This window comes from Artemia franciscana, chromosome 7 (genome assembly GCF_032884065.1).
Source record: "Artemia franciscana chromosome 7, ASM3288406v1, whole genome shotgun sequence".
Taxonomy (NCBI): Eukaryota; Metazoa; Arthropoda; class Branchiopoda; order Anostraca; family Artemiidae; genus Artemia; species Artemia franciscana.
In genome coordinates this window covers 47395523-47413618 of record NC_088869.1, presented here as the reverse complement: position 1 = coordinate 47413618, position 18096 = coordinate 47395523, and the positions used below count along the sequence as shown (strand labels likewise).

The following is an 18096-nucleotide window of genomic DNA, read 5'->3' as shown; positions in this document are numbered from 1 at the left end:
CTTTTAGCGTTGGGGTGGGGATAGGTAGGGAGAGGGTTACATGCGAGGATATTTCCACGGAGGAATTTATCATGAGAGAAGAGAATTTCCATGAAAGGGGTGCAGGATTTTCTAGCATTATTTAAAAACAATGAGAAAATAAATAATTGTTTTTTTTCAACCGGAAGTAACGAGTAGCATTAAAACTTAAAACGAACAGAAAATATTACGTATATAAGGGGGTTCGTCTCCTCCACAATAACTTGCTCTTTACGCTAAAGTATTTTTAGTAATTTCAACTATATATTCTACGGCCCTTGTGATTCAGGGGTCATTCCTAAAGAATTGGGACGGAATTCAAGCTCTTGTGTAAAGAACAAGGAATTGACGAGGGGGCAAACCCCCTCATATACGTAATAAAATTACACAAATACACAAGTTCATTATGTAAGTTAATTCGTAAGTTACGTATATTTATTACTAACAAAAACTTTCGTAAAAAATATAAAATTTTAGTTGCAATTTTAAGTAACCAAAAATTGGAGGACAACTAGGCCTTCTTTCCCACTCTTTTTCTATCAAAATCCTCCGATCAAAACTATGAGATAGCTATTTAGCAAAGAAATTAATGTGCAAATTTCGTTTTAATTATTCATGTGCGGTGAGCCAAAATCAATGTACGGGACGATTTCAGTGACAATTTCGGGACAATATGTACGGGACAATTTTTGTTCGTTTTAAGTTTTAATGTTGCTCATTACTTGCAGTTAAAAAAAAACCTTTTCTATTTAATGAGATTGGAAGCAAGTTTAACTAGACTTTCTCCATGGTTGTGTAAGCTGAGTCACATAATCAAAATTATTTAAATTTACGAAGTTATTATTTACTTTAAAAAGAAGAACTTTTTGCCACTGGTTTTGACAGTTTCAGCAGGCATTTTCAACATTAAAAATCATTTATTAGAGTGTAATCAGTTTGATGGAAGTAGTATTTTCCTTACGTGGGTGAGGTATAGTCGGGTTTTGAAGGGTTTCAGCCCCTCTCCCACTCAAAAGAAAATATTATAGAATAGGAAATTTTGTTATAAAGTAGATGTAAGAAAGTCATTTTCTGTAGCTGATTCCTCAGGGACAAGTTACAACCCCTCCCGTAACAAAAATTTTTGCTACTACAATGTTTCGTTAAAACTTAAAGACACGCCTTTAACCCAGTAGTCAACACTCCAAATATGCTGTAATAAGAAATTTAATTTCCTGCTTCATTTATTTCTGCCAAGAGATATTTTTAGGAATAGAAATGATAATTTTCTGCCTTTTGACAGTTGATGCGCTAAACGGCGTGAAATTAGCCTGAGGATCTAACGACTTGTCCAGAGTATTTACATAATTACCGACACACGGGAACCTACTAGAAATCAATCCATCATCGGGAAATGACTGAGCGGTGTCTTTGAACATGATGAAAACAGGGGTAAAATGCCACCAAGAGCAAGTCTGTCAAAATAGAGTTTCCAGCAGAAACATTTTAGACAGTTTTTTCTTAATTATTTATTTTTAATAAAACTAGTCGTATAATAATTCCAACCAATGACATAGTGAGACTGAGACTGAAACTGATTCTGCTTGGAAAACATTGATCTTTTTTTAAGTTGAAGCTGAAACCGTATTTTTCAAAAAATTGCAGTTCACTAAATCTTTGTTGCAATTACGGTACTACACGTGACTGCAAGAACCTATTCTGAATCTCGTATATATTCAATTTCCTAAAATGTTTGGTCCCCTGAAAAATTTGCAAAGCAATATTAGGATGGGAGGCGGTATGTTTCATTACTGATGTAAAACAAAATTGCACAAAAAAATAAGAAATCTTAAGTCGAAAATGTAAATTCAATTGTTGACTTGCTACACTAGAACGATTTGAAAACGTGGAAAATTTGCATATGGGTAATGTTGACCTGTTGTGCCTTGTTAAACGACCAAATTGAATATCAAGTGGCTGTCGCCCGTCATGTGTACAAACTTGTAAAACTAATTTCCCAATATTTGTATACAATTTGTGGAGCCCACGATAACTGCTTTTGTGCTTAAAATGCTCTGTCGGCATATTAGATTCGTAAGATAGGGCTCACTGCAATTTATTGTATGTTTAGGGATCACGGGTGACTTTTTGCAACCCGATTCTACAGCCAATTGACAAAATGGATTTTTGTTCGTCGTTCTTGTGCAAAGTTAATATGTTTTGTTGGTTCAGTGGTAAACTAGAGATCACTAGAAATTTAAGATCACCAATGTATAATATAAAACCCAGGAGAATAATCAGAAAAAAGGAAGAATCGTCACTACTTCCAATTCGAAAAAGTAAATTCTCTTGTCGGTCAAGACGGGGGACTGTAAATCTCTTAAATGGGGGGGGGGGGGGCTCGACTGTGATGCTTCCAGTGGTGCAGTTTTCATTTCGTTTTCAGACCATTGTTGAGGGGTTTCAAGCTTTCTACTGAAATTTTCATAAATTTGTCTTCGAAATAAACATTTATTATTAAGATTAGCCGAAGTAAAAGCCAGTATTCCCGAGTCAGCTTCAAATGGTTCCGCACTAGACATTTTTTTTCTGTTTTGATTTTTAAACGTGTTTTTAAATTTCCGGTTACTATGAGCTGTCTAAGCTCTTTACTAGGTTGCAGCTGCTGCAGCAAACGTGATATAGGCTTGCTCATTATAGGTGGAAGTGAAATGATTACTTGTGATACAAATTTGGTTTAAACAAAACTATTTAATCCCAAAGAAAATTGTGATTTTTAAAATTCGAATACTTTTCTTAAGAAAGAATTGTAATTTTGTGGAGGTTTTTATTAGACTATTTTTGCAAACACTTTTTTGGCCAATTGTTTTGAAATTCAAACTTAATAGAGCATTGTTGAGTAAGCTACTGAATGTGCATAGTTTGTAGAGGGAGGGGACTATCTAGGTATACAAACTTCAATGCCAAATTATTAAGTTATTATCCTATCAAACAGTTCGTGGTAACGAACTGTAGTAAGGAGCGACCCGGCTCAATAGTAACCGAAACTCTAAAAAATTGAATTTTGATATCAATAGCTACATCAAAAGAATCGCATTTTAATGCTGATTTTAAATATATAAGTTTCATCAAGATTAGTATTACCCATCAAAAGTTACGAGCCTGAGAAAATTTGCCTTATTTAGGAAAATAGGGGGAAACACCCCCTAAAAGTCGTAGGATCTTAACGAAAATGACACCATCAGATTCAGGGTATCAGAGAACCATACTGTAGAAGTTTTGCCAGAAGACAAATCACGGGTGCGTGTTTATTTGTTTGTTTGTTTTTTTTTTTTTTTTTTTTTTTTTTTTTTCTTTTCCCCAGGGGTCATCGTATCGACCAAGTGGTCCTATAATGTCGCAAGAGGGCTCATTCTAACGGAAGTGAAAAGTTCTAGTGCCCTTTTTAAGTGACCAAAAAAATTGGAGGGCATCTAGGCCCCCTCCCACGCTCATTTTTTTCCCAAAGTCAACGGATCAAAATTTTGAGATAGCCATTTTGTTCAGCATAGTCGAAAACCATAATAACTATGTCTTTGGGGATGACTTACTCCCCTACAATCCCTGGGGGAGGGGCTGCAAGTTACAAACTTTGACCATTGTTTGCATATAGTAATGGTTATTGGGAAGTGTACAGACGTTTTCAGGGGGATTTTATTTTGTTTGGGGGTGGGGCTGAGGAGAGGGGGCTATGTTGGAGGATCTTTCCTTGGAGGAATCTGTCATAGGGAAAGAAAAATTCAATGACAAGGGCGCAGGATTCTCTAGCATTACTATAAGAAAACAATGAAAAATAAACATGAAAACGTTTTTTCAAATGAAAGGAAGAAGTAGCATTGAAACTTAAAACGAACAGAGATTATTACGCATATGAGGGGTTCTAAAAATACTTTAGCATAAAGAGCAAGGTATTTAGGAGGAGATAAATACCTTGCTCTTTATGCTAAAGTATTTTTAGTAATTAAGACTATTTATTATAGGCCTTTCTGATTCATGGGTCATTCTTAAAGAATTGGGACAAAACATACGATTTAGTGTAAAGAGCAAGGTATTAACGAGGGTACAAACCCCCTCGTATACATAATAAAAATATAAGGTTATGAAAGTTTGTTACGTAAGTTAATTCTTAAGTTACGTATATTTTTTACTAATAAAAACGTTCGTTAAAATTAAAAGTTCTAGTTGCCTTTTTAAGTAACCGAAAAATTGGAGGGCAACTAGGCCTCCTTCTCCACCCCTTATTTCTCAAAATCGTCTGATCAAAACTAAGAGAAAGGCATTTAGCCAAAAAAAGAATTAATATACAAATTTCATTTTAATAGTTTATGTGCGGAGAGCCAAAACCAAACATGCATTAATTCAAAAACGTTCAGAAATTAAATAAAAAAAAACAATTTTTTTAGCTGAAAGTAAGGAGCGACATTAAAACTTAAAACGAACAGAAATTACTCCGTATATGAAATGAGTTGTCCCCTCCGCAATCCCTCGCTCTTTACGCTAAAGTTTGACTCTGCCACAATTCTACTTTTTAAAACAATTTAAAGCTTTAGCGTAAAGAGCGAGGGATTGCGGAGGGGACAACTCATTTCATATACGGAGTAATTTCTGTTCGTTTTAAGTTTTAATGTCGCTCCTTACTTTCAGCTAAAAAAATTAGTTTTTTTTATTTAATCAAACGCTAAGGGTTATCGAGAAGGTGAAGATAAAAACACTTTTTTGTCCTCTGGACCCAGCTTAGGTCCATTCATACCTGAAAAGTGCAATTTCCTAATATTTTTCTTTTTGCTGTTTTAGAATTTGCTGTTGAAAGAAATTGGTTAAATTTGCCAAAGCTTTTTGCCTGTGAAAACTTAAACACCAATAGTCTGTTCATTCCGAAAGGCAACAACAGTTTAAAAAAAAAGCCACACCTTCTTAAGCTTTTTAGTTCTACAATTTTTAGCTTATATTATGTTTATTTTTCACCCGCGCTACTTTTTTGCAATATAGCAACCGTTACTACAAACAAGTGCACAAATGCCCATAGAGGTCTTTTTCATTAACTATTACCCGATATTTCCTACTCTTTTTTTTACGAAATATGGTTGTTTAAGTTTCAACTTAACCAATTTAAACAATTAGATTTCCGGTTTCCTATCCTTAGTACTTCAAGGACCCGCAAAAGATTAATAATCCAGGTTAAATCCTCTAATGTTTATCCTCGAATTATGATTCGCATTATAATTCTTATGGGAAAGCTGGAGAGGGGGGCGTATTTTATTAAACAATTCAGAATATTTAACCAATCATAGAAAGTTTCAAATTTCTTCTAGTTCATATTCTTGGGGGGAAGGAGGGTCGTTTTCAGGTTCTTCAATGAATATTACTTTGTAGATTGAACAAAAAAGATTTTTTTTTCAACTTATAAATTGCGTTCTTAATCATTAGCTAAGACTTGTCTCAGTTCTAAAAGGGAACCTAAAAAGTAATCAGATTCATTTGTGTCTTAGAAGAGTCATTTAACAATGGAGGGTATAACCCCCTTGGTTTAAAACAATGAACGATTTGACAGGCGCAATCTTTGTTGACCTGCTAGTGTTTCGGAAAATCTTTGTCATTTGAATCGTTCGTAGAACCTCTTAATTAACTCCCGAAATTTTTCAAGGGGGTGCAGAACAGGTGGTGGACAACAAGGGAAATGACAACTTTATAGATTTGCGGCTAAGACCATTACGGGTATTTTGTTTCAAGGTAATTATAACATGATTGTTCCACAAACAGGAACGTTTGCTATACTTATACATTTGTGAAGAAAAATAATTGGTAATTTTAGAGGGATTATTGCCTTAATAAATTTTAATATGATTAAACATTGTAACTTGTTTGCTATCGACCCTAAGCCAGATTGTGTCCCTTAGAGGGACACCTTGGATATGCCCCTTCCTTCCTAGAATCAGTGATTCCAGAATTTATAGATTGGGAAATAGGGTTTTAGGTTAAGTAGTGTGTCAAACATAGTTTTTAGTTTAAAGAAGATTCTGTCAAAGATTTACAAATGAAAGAAAATCTGGAAATATTGATTAATAATAGAATTTGTACAACCAGTGATTATGATGAGGAAAGGGGTCAGTTTTAGATATAGTAGCTGCTGTTTCACTTTGCCATTGCGAGTGCATGCTATTCAATGTAAGATACTCAAGTGGTCTATGATTGTCAGCTAAAATAATCCAATCGGAATTTGGTTCCGGTCATGAGACTATGCGAAAGATCTCCATTCTAATTCAAACAAGAAGAAGAAGAAGTAAAGCAGTATGAAAGACTTACTTAGCCAATGTGAAGTCATTATTAATCCGCATGATTATGCTGTACTAGAAAATGGCCAATTATTGTTAGAGGGGTTTTTGGCAACAATCCGTGTCGTAACAACGAATTACACCCGCTATAACTACCTGGTGGAAATTGAAGCTGGCTTACAAGATCAGCTAGCAAAAATTATGGCGGATTATTACTGAAATGCAAAGCTATTTGAAAATTAAACACGCTTCCATTGTCATATTCAACCTTCTCAATAAGCTAGCGTTAATAATTGGGTTTCACTTATGATTTTGCAAGGTTTTCAAAATACTATCATTTTTGGAATCAACTGATTGCAAAGTAAAGAATAATGTCAAAATTGGAGGTTTCATAAAACGTGCGTAATAATTGAAATTAGCGCTAAGAAATGTAATCCAAAAATATTTTCCACTAGCGGCCTGGATCCGCTTTTTGAGTCCAGTCAATTCTTGTCATCCCTTGAATAACGGTCTGGCAGCCTTATGCTCGTCGTAAACATAAATCAGGAAGCTAAGCTGGCTTGGTTCGCCAGCTTGCGAATTACACCCTTTGCACCCAAATGCGAACTCCTACTTATGGGATGGGTATATTTACCAAGGTCTCTAGTCTATCTTCTTCAAATTACTTTATTGTTGAGCTTTCAAGCTCTGGGGTAGACTCAGGCTTTGGTAAAAAATCAGTATATGACCCAAAAAGCAACAAACTTATGCAAATTTTCGGCTAGTAAGTTAAATATGACGAATAAAACTTTTGGTCAAAAACCTCCGCTGAGACGTTTTCAGATAAAAAAAAATTTACTCAAACGCAAAACTCTAAGAAACAAAAAAATAAATATAGAAATAAAACTAATCTGAATATAATCAATTACTGTCCATCTGTCACATCCCAAAAAACTGAGGTGGTTTATTGCCCCACACGTTCACCCACAGTAACCCACTCTAGCTGTTCGACAATTCCATAAACAGACTTTACAGCAGAGAATTTGAAAAACTAAACATTTTATGAAACATATGTTTATATCAGTTAATATCAGGATAATAATCCTGATATTTATTTTTTTAGGGGGGGGCATGATTTTGAAGGCCCTCTGCAAATATATCAATGTTTTTTGAATATTTTATTTCATTTTTTATGGCACTTCCTTTCAAAAATAAAAACAAAATGGTTAGTCTAAAACATAATTTATTATAGAAATAATCAAAATTGTTTACTGCTTCTTGCAATGCTTTTTACAAAAACCAAATTTCAACTAATCCTAACATAAAGAGCTTGAAAAATGATCATCATAAAAAATGCTTTGTTCCGCTATGTTGGAGTGGAAAATGTAGTTTTGTTTTGCTCAGCGGTTTTTGCTGGCAAATTATTCGATGCTATAAATATTCTTTTATTATAATACTTATGACTTGCCGACAGCAGAGGTTTATAAGCTTTTTTGTTACATAGAAACAAACAATAAAGAACATGAAAGATTGACATAGAATATCAGGGACTTGAATCGTAAAATTTTTCTAAGAATAACTTAGACTTTCTCTACTTTCTTCCAGAAAACAACATCCCCATTGCTTTTTTATCCGGTTTTCACTTCCTTAGCTAACTTTTTAAAATTTGGAGCTGGTGAATGATGGGCATCTTCACGCGTGGGAGAGTGCTTGCTCCAAAAAAACTTCTATGAGAAAAACAAATACTTTTTTCATGTTTGCTAATTTTCACTTCCTGATTTTGAATGAATTTACTTCCTGTTCAACTATAATACTTTAAAAGAAATTTTGGAACAAAATACAGGTTTTAAAATTATTAGCCTTTTTCTTAATATAGAAACAGCGCTTTTAAAGATGTTTGATTCAATCACTTTCATACAAAAATGCATTAAAAACATTAATAGAAACAGGCATTGGTTTATATTGAAAACCATTGAAAAATTTGTTTAAAACAAAATTAACATCGTTTTAAAAATGTAAAGATTTTTTTGCAAATGAAATAATTAATATCCTTGACCATACTCAAGGGTACCTTTTGACTACCTTTCCATAGTCAAAAGACTCCTAAATATTAAATAAAAGGAACATATTAATTATTGCTGTTGTAGCATGTTTGACTGCATATATATATATATATATATATATATATATATATATATATATATATATATATATATATATATATATATATATATATATATATATATATATATATATATATATATATATATATATATATATATATATATATATATATATATTTTCAAAGAGGCTGTTTTATGAACTTTAAATTCGAATTGCCAAATATAGAAAAGACATAAAAGGGTACCAATTTAAGAAAAAAGAGCATCATCAAACTAGACCATGAAAACAATTTTGCTGCAGTAGAATTAAAAAGAAGGATTCCTGTCTTCACGATTTGCAGAATTACCTAATCCACATCAAGTACAATTCAACCCTCGTTACCGAATGTTATGTGGTTTATTTTCAAACGGAAAATTAAAAATTGCCACTATATTTGAGAACGACTTAAACTTAAACTTAATAGCTAGTCAACCTTCATTTTATCGGCTAGTTTGTTTTTTAGGGTAAATAGAAGTTTTGGCTTTTTACATAGGCAGTTTTTTTTTCTCCTCTAAAAACATTTGGAAATAAAATCTTTGATTACCTGTTATTATAGTCGCAAACAAACTATTTTTTAATTCAAAAAAGTGGATTACCATATTATCATACACTTGTTATCATACAAGTTCCCCCCCTTTTTTTTTACTCTACTACAAAGCAAAATACAATTTAGAACTTTTTGGATTGTCATATCCACTTTTTAAATTTCTTTGTTTTTAGACGCCAACAAAAGCTTCAATTTTTCAGTTTTTAATTCCAGAAACAAAACCACTACAGCAATATGGTGAAGTCAATCAACTTGGAGGTGTTTTTGTAAATGGGCGACCCCTGCCAAATGCAGTGAGACTAAAAATAATTGAGCTCGCTCAATTAGGAATACGACCTTGTGATATATCTCGGCAGTTACGGGTGTCCCATGGCTGTGTTTCAAAAATACTTGCGAGGTACCACGAAACGGGGTCAATTTTACCTGGTGCTATTGGTGGCTCAAAGCCTCGTGTCACCACTCCTAAGGTTAGTTTTGCTTTACTATCTCTTAAGTGTGACTACCGTATCGGTAAAATAAGAGTTGAACAGAAAGCGTAACAATGACATCAATCAAGCGTCTTCAGCAATATCTTGACTTAAAGCGGTGTGGTAGCCTACCTTAGTGAATTGATCGATCTCATAAATTAGAAACTTCTTTAGTTTGTGTGGCCAAACCACATAAAATTTATTGGGCGGTCTTGCTGTAGCTTGTGGACCAAGAAACCCGAATAAGCGACAGAACATCAAAAGCCGTCACCTACTTTCTTGGAAAGCTTAGAAAAGTCACTTGACTTCTGGGAGTTTCGTACCGTAGATAGAAATTTCCATATTTAGTCAAACTTGCATAATTAGAAAGTGTGTTTTTTTTACTAAATGAAACTGAATTTTCTCATTGAAGTTCAGGAAAGTGTAGTGCCTAAGAATGTTCTAGCACACATGCTAGGACATCGTAAAAAAAAGTATGGTTAGTAGTGTACTATACAATACTCCTACGGGAGCACCTTATTTGACACTAAAGTGTACCTATAATAAATTATAGCATTAACCTACTTACATAGTAGCATAGAGAGTAGGGGACACGGAAACATGCAAACACCCGCTCAGACAAACAGGTATTGTGAGAGAGACAAGCACACAGCCAATCAGACACACGGGCATAGTGAAAGAGAAATACAAAAACACAAGCACACAGAGTCAGACACAAAAACACACAAAGACAGAACCGGAAACATGAAATAAACATAAATCCGATGCTTTTGGGTGAATGACCTACATATTCCTCTCGGGACATGATTAGCAAATACTCGATCTTGACTGAATTAAAGCAATGGTCAGTATATTTCTCACTATGCATGTGTGTCTGAGTTGCTGTTTTCTTGTCTCTCTCATTATACCTGTGTATCTGAGTGGGCGTTTGCATGTTTCTGTGTCTGTCTTTGTGAGTTTGTGTTGCGGAATATTGGGTTTTGTAGGTATTTTTACCTCTCTCTCTCTCTAACTATGCAGGTTTGTCCGAGTGGCTATTTCCTTGTCTCTCTCACTGTGCCTGTGTGTCTGAGCGGGTGCTTGCATGTTTATGTGTCTGTCTTTGTGTGTTTGAGTGTCTAGCTAAGTGTGTTAGTAGCTTTTTTGTATCTGAGGGGCTGTGGGTGTTTGTTTCCCCCTCTCTCTCTCTCCCTCTCTCTATCTCTCTCTCTTTTTATGCCTGTTTTTGTGTGTTTGTGTGTCTGACTTTGGGCTTGTAACTTCAGTAAAAGCCCTTTGAACATATCTCAGATTCTAATATACCCCATCTGAGCCCGCTAGTAGTATCTATGTCTCTGAAAATTGCTTTTTTTTACATCTCTGACTTTTTAATAAATGTTCTAAGCGTTCGACTTGCTAGTGTACCCTAAAAATAATGGAAGCATAACAGAGTAATGCACAAAATATTTTTATTGAAATAACGACATGCAGAATACCATCATAAATCAAAAATTTCTGAGTCCAAAAAATTCTAAGCTGCGAAGATTATAAGTCCAAAAAAGGGGAAGGTAAATGTGGGAAAGGGGCACTGGGGCTCTTTGAGGTGAAGCATGGAAGATCAAATGCTGTTGTATCATTGCTTAAAGTAAATACGACTTTATTAATTTCGAATTTATGTATACCCTAATACTAAGCAATATTTTCAAAAGATAAAAAGTTTATTCATATAATTGTCATGACTTGAAAATTAAGTATTATAATAACTGGACATTGGTTTTATTCAGTGGATATTGAATATTTGCTAATCATATCCTAAGATGAATATGTAGGTCACTCACCCAAAAAGGATCGGATACCTGTCTGGGTATGCTACTCTCTGTGTAGGTCAATGCTCTAATTTAGTATAGGTATGCTTTAGTGCCCAAATAAGGTGTACCCGTAGGAGTATTGTGTAGTACACTACTTTCATTTGAACAATTTTGCTGGTTTGGGAGTTTCTTGGAGAGCCTTGAAAATTCACTAATGGGCTGTTTGTGTTTGAGACTGTCAGCCAACGCCAAGGGTAAGGTATCGATTGGTCTTAATGTTACAAGCGGTTCCTAACTGTAAGAAATTTTTTTTCCATAAATTCATTTTTTGTTTGTTTGTTAGAATCTTTTGCGTTTATTCGGGAAACCAAGTTCAAATCATGGACCATAATCCTTAGAGCTACGGAAGCTGGGCCAATGAATTCCAGGAGCCACAGAATATGATTAAGACCTACATATGTTCCTGAAATCCATATAATGAGCAAGTTTGGCTTTTAGTGAGACCCTTCAAACAGGCAAGAGCCCAACAACTTTTTTCTGGGGGGAGGCTAATCATGAAAAGTTTTCGGGGGGTGTCTTCATAATAAAAATACAAACTTTATTTAGTAATTTGATTAAAAGTGGCCTCAAATATAGGATTTCTGGGGGAGAGGCCCGGGTTCCTAAGCCCTTCGAGTGTGGCCCCTCCCTAAAAATGCTCAAGATAAAAAAAATACCAAAAATTACAAAGAGGGCATATTTCTTCGCGATTTTATGTTTTATGAGAGCATATAAGACTTGACAATAGGCCTATGTTTTACAGGTAACTAACAGTGAAAAATATTTCATGAAAAGTTGGTCCCAAGGAAGAAATATGACAACTAGGGCTTAAAAATAATTCTGACTAAGTTACCAGTAGGGTGCGTGAACTAAAAAAATAACATTGAATTTTTTCAGCTTCTAAGGGTCTATTTTATACACAAACATCGACTTTTTATTACCTTTTCTCTCCCATATAAAACCTCTGGTGCAAGTCCTGCTCATGGTTGCAATATTATGTTAATATGAGTGTCGTGATTGTGTAAATTGTCCTTAATACTGCCCACCCCATGCTTTTTTTGCACCAAAAAAGTAGATATAATGTACCACCTTGTCCAAAAATGTGTCATTTACAGAAATGGCAGCTGAACTCCGTTAAATGTTTTTCCTGTTCGGAAAAATATTTATTTGAAATAGGAAAGAATCATATTTATCAGAAGAGAAATCAACATAGTTTTATTGTTAAAACAGATACAACTAAGAAGTGTATTGAAGACTAAAACCTTAGTTTCAATTTTTTTATGACTTATTGGCGAATAAAAATCTATCATCATTCGGAAATCACTGCAATGTCTATCTTTTCTTATATGTTAAGTATAGTATTCGATAAATTCTTGTCGTATTTTGTAAATAAGTTTCTTCAAGGAGCAACTTCGAACTAGGCTTTTTAAAACCAGACTGAACGATTTAAATGGATATAGTCTGCAAGATTACATAAACTTCACAGTTTCTAAATATTTGTTGGCTATTCCTCTGTCCTGATGTCTTCGGAATCGGTTCAACTTTTAGAGCTCAACTTTGTTTTCTTTTTTTTGCTTCGGGATCATGATATTATGTTGTTTGATTGTGTATGAATTATTTATATAATTTTTTTTTTCTCGGTACACGGTTTCACCTTTCTGCTCATTTTAGATTAACTCATTGTTTTTCTGTTTTTGTTCTTTTTTTCTTCTATTTTTTGTTCTTTTTGTTAGTAACACACCCTCGCAAGCAACGCTTTTGGTGTGCTACCGATTGATTTTGTCTGTGTTATTTCCTTTGGTTAATAAAATTAATACTACTACTAAAAGAAATACTCATGAAAAAAAAATCGATATGCATCTTGTAGCAGGAGGCTTTAAGATTAGTCTAATACTTTATGGTAACTGATTCTGGCAGCAATTTCAGCCTTCATAACCTTTTAAGAAAACCCATTAGAAGGCAAAACAATTTTCAGACACATTGCAAGTATACCATCAAAACGAGCAAATACTCAGCTCAAATTGAAATAACCCATTCTTTTCAAATTTTAAGAAAACGAAATGGAAAAATAAAATGTAAATTTCAGCTGTTGACTTAGTTTTAAGCAAAATCAAATCATGCTCTATACTCAAGGAGGGGGAGGGGTAAGGTGAATAGCGCTACGGTGCTGTTACAAAAATTCATTTTTCTTGTAAATTCTGTTCATTTTTAGTTTGACATTTTATAGACCCGAGTTTGTGCTAATTTCGAATTTAAAATTTTTTCATTGTTATCTTTCGATTACCTTGACCTTTTTTCTAATTTAGTCTGGCAAAGGAAAATTTACGTTAAGTTAGTTTTCTTTTCAGTAGTTTGAGATCACCTGACATTTTGTCAGGGGTTAAGATGGCTAGACTCTGTCGGTAGACAAAATGCGAACGACATAAAGGAACTTGGATAAAAAAAAAGGAAACAGAACTAATTTTCTTTCGTCGACACAGCATACATTTAGTTCTGACAAATTGATTTTTTCAGTTGGCCTTTTGGATGAAAGCTTGACAAACACAAATGGCCAAAATATTGACTAAAACATATCACGCAGTCAATTACAATATTTTAAGTAGATTGTTGGACTAACTAATCGTATAACTGAAGCTGATTGATTAAGCAAAATTAGGCAATTAGGTTAGTCAACCAAGCCAACCTAGCTGATTAAGCTAAACCGAGCTAGTGGAATTCATTTGCGTAAATTTTACTTTCTTGAGATTACACTTATTTAACAGAAATCGTCAACATAATTTTTTAGATTTATTTTATTGCCCAAGAGTTCATTTGCCAGATCCAGTCTTGGTTTTAACTGCAATATCTCCATTTGCGTTTATTATCAATATTACTGTTATTTATAACATAAGCATAATTATGTTTTAACCTTGTAGGTCGTCAACTATATAAAAGAGCTAAAGAACAAAGACCCAGGAATTTTTGCCTGGGAGATCCGTGACCGATTGTTGGCCGACGGAGTATGTGATAAATTCAATGTACCTTCTGTTAGTTCAATCTCAAGGATCTTGCGAAATAAGATTGGGACACTGGCACATCTAAATGGAGTTTCGCATACAGGTTATGATGGTGTAACGAAGCATTTCCCAGGTATGTTTAATATCTTTCATGCTCAAGGTGCATTTCATAAACTTTAGTGTAAAGTCCAGAACAGTTAGGACAGATGTCCTCCTTATATTTATTAAATAAAAAACAAGTTGTTTTTTTTTTACTGCAAGTAAGGAGCAACATTAAAACTTAAAACGAACAGAAATTATTCCGTATATTAAAGGGGTTGTCCCCTCCTCAATACCCCGCTCTTTACGTTAAAGTTGGCTCTTTGTTACAACTGTCTTTGTTAAAACAGTAAAAAACTTTATCGTCAAGAGCGAGGTGTTGAGGAGGGGAAAACCCCTTTAATATGCGGAATAATTCCTCTTCTAAGAATATAATTTCTCTTTTTAAGATTTAATGTCGCTCCTTACTTGCAGTTTAAAAACTTGTTTTTTTATTTAATTTCTGAACGTTTTTGAATTAATGGATGTTTCGATTTTGGTTCACCGCACATGAATAATCAAAACGAAATTTGCACGTTTTTTTCTAAATGGCTTTCTCATAGTTTTGATCGCAAGATTTTGACAAAAAGCTGTGGGGGAGGAATTGCCCCACCAATGTTCGGCTATTTAAAAAAACTAGATTTTTTTAAAGAAAGTTTTTGTTAGTAATAAACATGCGTACCTTACGAATTAACTTACGTAAAAACTTCTATATTTGAGTATTTTTATTACGTATATGAGGGGGTTCACCCCCTCGTCAATACTCCGCTCTTTACACTAAAGCTTGAATTGTCTCCCAAATCTTTAACAGTGACCCCTGAATCACAAAGGCCCTTGAATAGATAGTTGAAATTACTAAAAATACTTTAGCGTGTAGAGCAAGGTATTGTGGAGGAGACGAATCCCCTTAAATACGTAATATCTTATTATTACATTACTTCCGGTTATTATTACATTAAATACATTACTTCCAGTTCAAAAAATCATTTATTTTCACATTGTTTTTCTAAATAATGCTAGAAAATCCTGCGCCCCCTTCATGGAAATTCTCTTTGCTCGTGATAAATTCCTCCATGGAAAGATTCTTGATAGATAGGAGCTTGAAACTTCGAGAGTAGGGTTTTCTGATAAAGTGCACCTGATGGTGTGATTTTTGTTAAGATTCTATGACTTTAGGGGGTGTTCCCCCCCCCCTATTTTGTAAAATAAGGCTAATTTTCTCAGGTTCAAAACAAAAGGCTCAAATGGGTAAGACTTGATAAAACTTATATATTTAAAATCAGCTTTAAAATGCAATTTTTTTTATGTAACTATTGGTATCAAAATTCCGTTTTTTAGAGTTTCGGTTAGTAGTGAACCGGGTCGCTCCTTACTACAGTTTGTTACCACGAACTGTTTGATGTTGTATCGAATAAAATGCTAAAAATGAAGAGAAATTAAAAAAACAAGTTTCTTCAAATGAAAGCAAATATCAATGATAAAACTTAAAACGAACATACACTGTCAAAATATACCTAATATGATGAGGGCTCTAATCCCCTCCCCCTCTCTCTGTTTGTGCTGTAGTTTGACGGTTAGTAGTTTCGGTTAGTATTGAGCCGGGTCGCTCCTTACTACAGTTTGTTACCACGAACTGTTTGATGTTATACCGAATAAAATGCTAAAAATGAAGAGAAATTAAAAAACAAGTTTCTTCAAATGAAAGTAAATATCAATGTTAAAACTTAAAACAAATGAAAGCAAATATTAATGTTAAAACTTAAAACAAACAAACTGGTCAAAACATCCCTAATACGATGAGGGCTCTAATCCCCTCCCCCTATCTCTGTTTGTGCTGTAGTTTGACTACTATTAAACATAATGCTTTTTAGAGTCGAAACAGAATAGCCCTTTTGCTATTGTAAGTGTTTTATTTACCAATTGCCTTTCAAAACACTTAAGCTGAAAGGTTTATTGTTTAAAATAAATACAAATAGATGGGTCTTTTCATTCTGGAGGCACTGTGAAAAAAACTAAAATGCTTTTTACTACATTGCTTTTTTATTACAGCATTCGGGATTAAAGCATCAATGGGACAAGGTTAAAATTTTTGCATAAATGGGAGACTTAGGAAGTGACAGCCCTTTTCATATCCATGATAATATCTTTCCTTTTTTAATTTTAATCTCGCTCTTTATTTTCATTTGAAAACTTTTTTTACGTTCATTTTTAAGCTCACATTTGGTGTGATATAATTGCGCACGGACCCTCCCCCCCCCTTGCGCCTGGCCCTGGACCTGGACACTGAAGTTCAACTTTTGGATAACAAACGCATTGAAAATGGATGAAAGTAGCCCCTGAAAAAGATAGTCCCTTGATATTTTTTTTAAGATTAGAATGTTAAAATAATTTTTCAAGAACTGATGTTTATATTTTTTTAAGGGAAGATTCATTAGAGAAATATTGCTCCTTGAAAATACCCCACCCCCTTCCTACTCTTTTGCGCCTTTTTTCTGGTAAGTAAACAATATGATGCTTAACGTATAAAGAGCAACAAACAAAATAGTAAAAAATAGTTGATGGATCATATTCCAATCAATAAGAATTAGATTTAGATAGAAACTACGTTTCAACACCCTTCAGTTTTCAACGTGCTTCATACTGATCTTGAGGAGTTTCTCTAGCCACCCAATAGAGCAATAGAAATATAATTTTTTGCCTCACATCGAAATCTTTCCGCAATAATAAAGTAGTCCTTCTACTTTTATCATTAAAACTAATAGTTAACTCTAAATATATTATTTCAAATGAAGGAATGGTAGAGGTTAAATTCCCACTTCACATTGCTAGAAAGGACATCTCGCGAAAAGCTGGCACATTTTACTTTTTAAGAGTTTCAGCAGACCCAATCCCACAAGAGATCCACTAACCTTCTACTCTCTCCCTAGAACTGGCGTGCAGTAATGCAACGCTGGGTAATTTATAATAATACTTCATATGCGTTTTATGTAACAGTCCTTCACTTTTTACGGGTTGTGTATAGATTTACGGACGGATGCAGCACCTTAAGGTAGTATGACCTCTGGAACAGGGAGGATACTTTTATACTTTTTCGATACCTCCAAGTCAATTGGGCTATCTAAGAAATTTTTCTTGATAGCATTTTGGTCTTGTTAAGAAATCTCCCATTTTACGCTGCAAAATGGTAGAAATTGGTTCTTTACAGTGTTGAGGTTTAAAATTGTAGCCTATATATATATATATATATACCAACATAAAGAAGACATAGGTAAAGCATTAATTTCTAATAGTTCTTATAACTCCTTTGATTCTACTTTAGCTAATGTTTGATAAACCTAGCCATACAATACCTTTTGAAAAATCTGCTCTCATTAGCAATGATTTGTCGATAAAACAGGTGGCTCGGGAATCAATCGAAATTAGACTCAAAATAAATCATAATATTTCTTTAAATAGAGACTTAGGGGCATATTCACTAAATTCTTTATACTCAAATTTAATCAAAAATGACCATACAGAATATTTTATTAAACCAATTAACAATAGTATTGAACACGTTACAAAAAGGCCTTTAAGGCTAGCTGCCAGAAAAGCAAGATTAGCTTTGAAAGCTTGTATCTAATTATTTAATTTTATTTCGTTTGAATGAATTTATCATCTCACATCATTTTATTTATCCGTCCTGGTTGAAACTAGTTGAAGTAAGGATGCTAGGACTGTTTTTAAAGTTTT

At 33.9% G+C, this 18096-nt stretch overlaps 1 protein-coding gene across 2 annotated transcripts in view; it reads left to right on the top strand.

Annotated features, from left to right (window-relative positions):
- The window catches only part of LOC136029385 (paired box protein Pax-1-like), a 43474-nt gene that overhangs the window by 9814 nt on the left and 15564 nt on the right, over positions 1-18096 (top strand). For both annotated transcript variants that reach the window (XM_065707712.1, XM_065707711.1), the window contains exons 2-3: positions 9211-9464; positions 14206-14419. In XM_065707712.1, coding sequence (XP_065563784.1) covers positions 9211-9464; positions 14206-14419 — 468 coding nt within the window. The remainder of the gene's footprint in view (positions 1-9210; positions 9465-14205; positions 14420-18096) is intronic.